Here is an 8,428-nt window from a genome sequence, read left to right on the forward strand (position 1 = left end):
TGTGGATGTCAAGTCTACTAGAAACATCGAGAATGGGTTTATACCCTTTGATTATTGTGGATGTTAAAAGTCTACTAGAAACAAAAATTGGATTAGACCCTTTGATGAGTGCGAAATGTGGATGTCAAGTCTACCTGCAACATCGAGAATGGGTTTACACCCTTTGATTAATCTGGATGTCAAGTCTATTAGAAACATCAAGAATATGCTGAAAAAGTTTGTATGCAGTTAGAATGTGTTTTAATTACGAGCTGACTTGTTCTAAATATTGCTTACATTTTTATTGTTACCGAAATTTGATACTTTTCCTGAATCAACTTTTTAAATGCAAGGAATTTATTCCTGGAAGAAAAATATTATCAAAAGTCTGACTATAGATTTATTTAAAAATAGCAGGTTTATGAAATTGGAGATTATGAGAGTGAATAATGAATACATCTAATATCCTTCATAACAAAACAAATTCAAACTATACCGTTAATATATGTAATATGTAATATATGTATGTATATTAAATGTGTGTGAATAAATCTTTAATAATAATAATAAACTTGATAAAGCGTAAATTGCGAAAAACCGCAAAAATCTTTTGAATACAAATGCAGGTCAGAAGACATGTGATACGAGTAAGTGACGTAAATATTTCAGCCGGGATATGTGCTACTGTTACAAACAAAAACTACGATGAATAAGTTTATTATATGATAGATACCATAACATCTTTAAAAATCTAAATTATTGCTGCATTCGTCTATAATTAGCATATACAAATTAAGAAATTTTGCCGGAAGGCAAAACGGGTTAGGGTCGGACGGCATAGGGGGTAAGTGCATGACGCAAATCCCGTTTTATGGCGCCATCTGCGGGTCAGAGGTATTGATCCCAATAAAAACATTGTTTTCTGTGCGTTAAAAATTCTTTTATAAATTCAACATGATAGTTTGTTATAGTCTGGTAATAATGAGATAATTTCAAAGTTTTGGGAGTTTCTTTTGCATGTCCAACTTACTCTTATCATACATTGAATTGCTGTCTGGATCTATCTATTAAGATAAAATAAAAACGTTTTTATTTAAGGATTTTTCTAATAGTGGTTTGGCAACTTTTCACCAACTTTTGAGATCGGACCGAATTTGAACAATTTCCATGACTTTGGTCAAATGTCTGACATTTCAGACGCCCTTACTTTTTCCACAATATCAGAAGAAATTATTTTTTATTATTTTTATGTTTTGAAACGAAAAACGAAATAAAAATATATATATTTTTTAATTGTCAAACTAGAAATTATTTCAAAACAAAAACTTTTCAAAACGACTTCTTTCTTTTTGGTTTTAGCCAATTTTTTCGAAAAATGCAAAATGAAAAACGAATGTGCCCTCTGGCAAAATGAAAAACGAATGTGCCCTCTGGCAAAATGAAAAACGAATGTGCCCTCTGGCAAAACGAAAAACGAATGTGCCCTCTGCCCATATTTAACCAAGCCCATCATAAAGTAGGAATAATGTTTAAACCGTTGATTTTCTAAAGAAATAATGTTTAAATATTTTATAATAAAGAGAATACATTTATTATTATAATTGGTATAATTTACTTAAACTACTTCTTCCACAATATTGACATTTAAAAATAATTTAAGTACATTTACCACAAACTTAAAAAAAAAATTTCCACATTCTTTAAGTAACTTTTCAAAAGCAAACATTTAGGTTTGTTTTGTTTGGAAAATTAGTTTTAGATTTTTTTCGTAGATATTAATAAAACCAAAATTTTGCTTAGTTTAAAACAACCAAACAATTTGTTTAAAATCTTACCATTGAGAAGGATTGTATAATCTTGTAATGAACAAAAATAATTACTTCATGTAAATACATTAAAAGTAAAAACACAATTCATAATTCAATACATCTATGATCTAACTTTATGAAAAAAATGTCAAACACCCCTGAAAGCAGTAACTATCGTTACAAATCAGCAAAAAAAAACTATAATTATTTTTGATTTATAATAAATGCATCCATGTGTGCAGTGTGCACACATTATCACGTTATAATGTATTCATATTTGCATTTTATATTCTATTAAAGTGCATTTAAAATATATTTGGCAATTTTAAACTTAAACACGACATTCTTAAAATACTTTTTCATAAGTGTGCGAGGTGTATCTGTAAAAAAAAGTGAGATAAAAACTTGAAAAAGTATTTATTGACATTGGATAAAATTTTAAATCTTTTTAACTTCAGAATCTTTGTATTGTAAATCTCGGGATTCATCTTATGCAGTCAAATTAATTTAATTCCCTGCAGGGTTACATTTTTATTGAGGGATCAAGCATTTAAATGTGCCCACATTGGATATTGAGATCAAGTGTTCAAAGAGTAACGATACAGAAGTTCCAACATATGATCGATATTTTTCAACTAACGTAATTTGCGTTTAGTTTATCATTCTTCCTCACTTCTTCGGGAATTTCATAATGAACGTGCTTTATAAAGTAACCAACGAATTTTGAGTCTAAACATTGATTCTAACATCTCTAAGTTCTGAGAGTGAAACAGAAAGTAAAAAGTTAAGAATCAGACAACCGTTTAAAGGGACCGTTGTGAATAGGACATGCCCTTCTTTTTAAAATGAAAGGTTAGTTAAAATTACTAAGGAATTGTTCGTCTATTTCAAAATATTGAAATAATGTTTTTGCAAGATTTGTTAGAAGTATTATTATTAGTATTATAATTATTTTTCCTAAAATGTAAAGTATAAAACCGGCGTTTTCTTTTTTTCTACTTTTGATCGAGTTAATGTGATTAATTGAGAAAAAGAGAAGACAAGCAGAAAACTAATTTAATCTATTATTTTATTATCTAAATATAATTTATCGAGGGTATATATATATATAAGTTTTATTAGTCGTTTTTATTTAATATATGTCGACCTCTAGAGTAATAAATTCATTTAAAACAAGCAAAAATAAGGTTTTAAAAGAGATGGTATTTTTAGTATTCAGAGCTGTGAACTGAAATCAAGGTTTCTGATTTATATCTCAAAAACGAAAAAATCGTCTCTTTTTACCAACTTTTGACATTTAGGTTAAAATTTATTTAAATCTAATCATAATTTCTTTTTAAATTCTTTATATATGCATCAAGGTTGGTTTTATAAAGAATCATCTTTTAACTTTATAAGGGTCGGCTTTTTTTTTACAATTAATGTCAATGTAAAATGCATTTGAAAATAACTTTTTGTTTGTTTTTAATCAAAGGTTTAATTGATTGCTAAAGAAAATATTAATTTTCAAAAGTCGACGAAACTCTGACAGCAAAACTTCTGTATTGTGAATTTTTTTTTATATAATCCGTTGGATTGAATTAATTTGTTTTGGAATACCCTGTGGTACCCCTGGTAGGATCGAATACCCTGTGGTACCCTTGGTAGGATCGAATACCCTGTGGTACCCCTGGTAGGATCGAATACCCTGTGGTACCCTTGGTAGGATCGAATACCCTGTGGTACCCCTGGTAGGATAGAATATCTTCAAGAAATATCCCTATATCTTTGCAACCTGATGGTGTAAACTGTTGATATTTCAAGCTTTGAATCTTACAAAATTCAGTGGTTTTTAGATGTAGGAGCAACAACATTGGGTTGCAAAGATGTAGAAATTATAAAATGAAAGTTTGTATTAAAGATTAGATTTCTTTAAGAATTAATATCCCGATATTTAAAAGTTATCACAATGGATATCGAGATCAAGCTGGGATGAATAGCGCTTTTTTATTTAATAGTTAGATCTTCATGGGTTCTCATTCATTCATTCCTTGATAATAAACATAATTTGCGGCAACATCAAATCTGTGATTACTTTTTCCTCTTTGGGGAATACATGGAAAACGTTATAAAATATTAAAACAAAATTAGTAAATTCTAGAGACTGATTTGGATTATTAATCATTCAAATATTGGAGTTTTTTTGCATCTCGAATGCGCAGAGGAACTGCTCTTTTTCCTCCAAATTTAGATTTTCTATTCTCTATATATTTGCAACCTTATGGTATACTAGCTTGAAATTTCTACGACATTGGGTTGCAAAGATATAGGGAATAAAAAATCTGAGTTTGTGGAAAGAACATACTTTCTTTTTCGAAAAACAAATTTTACAGCAATAAACTTCTTGTCTGGATTTTGAACGAATAAAAAACAAAACTTTAAAATGTAAAAAAATCTTTTTGATTTTTCCAAGATTGTTGTTTCTCATTAAGGTAGAACAAAGGAAAAATAATGAAAAGTTTAAGCTTTGTTTACAGTTTAGGGGAAAATATAAAATCTTTTAGAAAATCAAATCAAATCAAATTCTCTTTCCAAAACTATGTGTCACTTCTATCTTCTATAAAAATATACTTTGCTTGTCCGAGTGTCTGTTTGTTTGTATCTATTAAACGTAAAAACGGCTGAACCGATCGGGCCAAAATTTTTGAGGTAACTCACTGGACCCCATGTTGCTCTAAAAAAATGTCGAAATATAAAACTTTTGAAAATACACCAACAAAAACAGAAAAACCCGTGAAACATTTTTAGAACGCCTAAAAATGGTGACTTTCAGAGTTGAAAGCTAAAATTGTACATTGTTCCAATATTAAAAGCAGGGGCGGACTGCAGTGGGGGGGCTCTCCCCCTAAGAAAATTCATGATATCAAATAAAAGCATCAAGGGTTGAAAGATACAACGAAAATAATATAGAATAAATGACCTGAACTGAATTACCTTTTAATTTTTTTTTCTCATACAGTGATAACCAGAAAACAATAGAATAGAAAGACTGCAATGCAAATATTTTTACTTGTAACTTAGCAAAGCACAATTTAAGTGAAAAGGGTCTATTTACACTGTACAATTGCCATGTCTAATGTTCATTGAACTAGTTGAAGTCCTAAATTTAGTCTTAAATTCGTCTTCGTATTTCAGGGTTTTCTGGTTATCACTGTAAAAATGCATTAAACACGTAATAAAAAGAATAGATAATCACCAACATTATTACCTTTGATTTGATACGTAAAAATGCTAAAATGCTAAAATGTTTCATATTGTTTATTATGGAAAATTCGTTATAATTGGTAAACAGTTTAAATTATATAATTATGGAATTATCGATAAGATACTTAATCGATCTCAATAAAAACGTTTCATTTTTGATATGTAAATCTCGAAATGTGATAGTAAATAAGAAATTGGAAATTTACTGTTTTTTTATTTCTAGGGGGGGCCAAAATGGGGCCCAAAAATATGGGGGGGGGCCAAGATGTTGGTTTTGTCCGCCCCTGGTTATACGAATTTTAAAGTACTAACCAGAAAAAGATGGAATGAGTGTCGTCTTCCTTCTTAGTTTTATTCAAGATTTAGTTATTAGTAATTATCTATTAATGTCTAAAAATGTTTATAGCTCATTTTCAGAAATAAATCAGTTACACTACAAAATCTTTGGTGACGTTTTGTAATAATAATAAATAAAGAAACGACATTCTACTGAATGAAAAGTGCATTTAAGACAATAATTTTGGGAATTTGATAGATTAAAGATATTATATAATATAACGACATAAAATAGACATAACATTGTTTTGTTGTCGTCTTCATCTTCCACAATTTTATGCATCCCACTCACGCAGATTTAACAGTTCGGTCTAAATCCTAGCAATCTGTGACTTTAATATCACAATTTTACCTTTTAGACATAATTTTTTCACTTTTTTTCTTTTTTTGTTAGTAGATGCGGTGTGAATGAAACATATAGAAAAAGAACTCCGTAATTTTAAAGATTATTGAATTATAGATCAAAACTGGATTGAAGTCATATTTAAGAAACCGAACATATTATTAGAAATGCATACACCAAATATTCCACTCATTATCCTAGAACTATGAGAACTATGCAGATAAACCTTAAATCTAATTAAAGAGCTTCCAACATTCTTGAGTTTAAAGCATGCAAGACATAGATTAATTAACGATGCAGATAAAACACTAGATGTCATGTTTTTAAGATTTAGGGGTTTTTCCTTCACAATTACCCTGAGGCAGAGGCCCAAAGGAGTTATGCGCATGCAACGTTGCACACATAGATTCAGTCTTCTAAAAAACAGTCTCTTAAATTTTTATAACAGGGTTGACTTTGAAGTGTCGCAAAGTCTTGGGCTTATATTTTACCGCTCTATAACTCACTTATGTAAATTTTAGGATTATATCACACTTGTTGTTAGCTTGGATTATTAAGAAGTAACTCCTTTGGGCTTCTACCTCAGGGTTATTGTGAACGCAAAACCCCTAAATCTTGTAAAGACGACATCTAGTTTAATGTTAATAATCTATGATACAAGGTCACAACAAACATGTTTACATATTCTTTAAAACAATTTTCAGAGAACAGTGTTCTTTTGATGATACAGAGAGAACCACAAACTCTGGAATAAAATTATGCAAGATACACGTAGACCTATTGGACTGAATACGTAGACCTATTGGATTGAATAATGGACTTTTAAGCTACTAGGAAACCATTTGCTTTGTAAAAACATCAAATACACTTTAATACTGTTTTGGTGACGTCTTCCTATTCCACAGTTTTCTGGTTCTCACTGGATTTCACCCACTATACTCAATTAGAATTTAGAGTTCGATGAATGAATGAAAATTTACAATTTATATCCAGACAACAATTGTTTTTGTTTAAAAGTGCATTCATACAAAACTTCTTTTAGTTTAGATAAGTTTTCTTTCTAATACTATTTCCACTTCACAAATCAGAAACCAGCTGAGAAGTACTTAGAAATGTGTGTAAAATATCAGTTTGGATAAGCAGGGAATTTTTTTATATTAGATAAATTTTTTTTCCTATATTTATATACTTTTTGTACAGGGTGTCCCACGAAACAAGACATTTGGTGAATAGTTTTGAATGTCTTCCTCCGTATACTTTATCATATATTTTAGATTCTTTGCTGCTTATTTCGCCAACAAATTTTTCAGTTTCTCCCACTTACAGCATACCCTCGTATAAATATTTTAGAGATGAACTCGATATTTTTTTTCTTCTCAACAATCGTCAAACCGGGGATTTTTCGTCAAAAATTATTTTGTATTTTTATAATTTATCTCCGAACAAAAAGAAATGTTTCATTTCAAAATTGGCAGACAAAAAATGCTTTCAGAAAATCCATTTCGGCATTTAAAAGCTTTATCTGATCAATCATGGGGAAGAATTGTCATTTTTCTAAGTTTAAATGTTAAATTATGATAATAAATGTGTGTTTTTCTTTCCGTTGTGAATTGGATATTACCATGTTTGCAAATAGGCTCATTTAAAATTCCTTGGTTCCTTTGACCAATTCATTTCCCCCCTTTAGACGTTAATTTAGAAAAGTTTCAAGTTTTCTATGAATGTATTCATAGAAAACTTGAAATTACGCTTACAGTTCCTTTAGACAATTCCTTTCCCCCTATAGACGTTGATTTACTTAATGCTCAGAGATTGACAACTTTCCCGCGATTTAGCTCGTTATATTCCTTTCAAAAGTTTGTTTAATGGATATCGAGTTAAGTCCCTAAAGCTAAGCGTTATCTCAACCAAAAGTGTAGCCCTCTGTAAACCAAAATATTAATATTGCGGTGACCTGGCAATATTTCTTTAATAACTGTGTTTAGGATTAGTTTAAGCTAGAATCCGACAGTTTATCCCTGTTCCTCATGTAGAAAATTAAATATTTGTAAATGTAATCAGCTTCTAAGAAGAAACAGTTAACAAAATAAATATAATTTCTAAAAAATACCTTTGGATAGATTTGAGGAAAATTCACCTGAAAATTTGCTAGATCAGGATTTGAAAAAACCGAGTTGTTTTCCCGCATTATTACACTCCACACTATAGATTTGAGGAGACTAGCTGTTTAGATCTGAAATACCCGCATTCGGCATTACTTGAATACGCATAAATATAAACATGAATATTATATATAATAACAGGTCATGCACAATTATCAAGTATTTTTTAAACCTCAGAAAACTGACCTGAATTTTTTGTGAAAAATTTTATTCTAAACCGAAAACGACGAAAAAAGGTCCAACATTCCGCGATTGATTTATTGGGTATTTTTATTTATCGAGCAAACGAAAATGGGTAAAAAAACATTAAAGGAAAGCTAAATCTATGGGACAGTATAATCTCACACTACATTATTAAGAACTTTTTAATGACAGTTTAAGGATGGTTATAAAGATTATTATATTGAATTTTTATACATGCTGGGAAAATCATAAGATACTAGAGCTTTTTTTCTTCAAGGGGGCTGTACAGTTTAATATTTTGTACAATTTAATTAATCTTTAAAATCTTCATTTAAGTAGTGCGCGACATTCGTGGTCCTTTATGTCAAAAATAT

At 29.7% G+C, this 8,428-nt stretch overlaps 1 protein-coding gene across 1 annotated transcript in view; it reads right to left on the reverse strand.

Moving 5' to 3' along the window:
* The window catches only part of LOC111698429 (uncharacterized), a 15,480-nt gene extending 7,542 nt beyond the window's left edge, over positions 1-7,938 (reverse strand). The window contains exon 1 of the mRNA XM_023468768.1: positions 7,847-7,938. Within this exon, the coding sequence (XP_023324536.1) occupies positions 7,847-7,897 (51 nt within the window). The 5' untranslated portion in view covers positions 7,898-7,938. The remainder of the gene's footprint in view (positions 1-7,846) is intronic.
* Between the last annotated feature and the right edge of the window lie 490 nt (positions 7,939-8,428).

Source organism: Eurytemora carolleeae, unplaced genomic scaffold (assembly GCF_000591075.1).
Source record: "Eurytemora carolleeae unplaced genomic scaffold, Eaff_2.0 scaffold164, whole genome shotgun sequence".
Taxonomy (NCBI): domain Eukaryota; kingdom Metazoa; phylum Arthropoda; class Copepoda; order Calanoida; family Temoridae; genus Eurytemora; species Eurytemora carolleeae.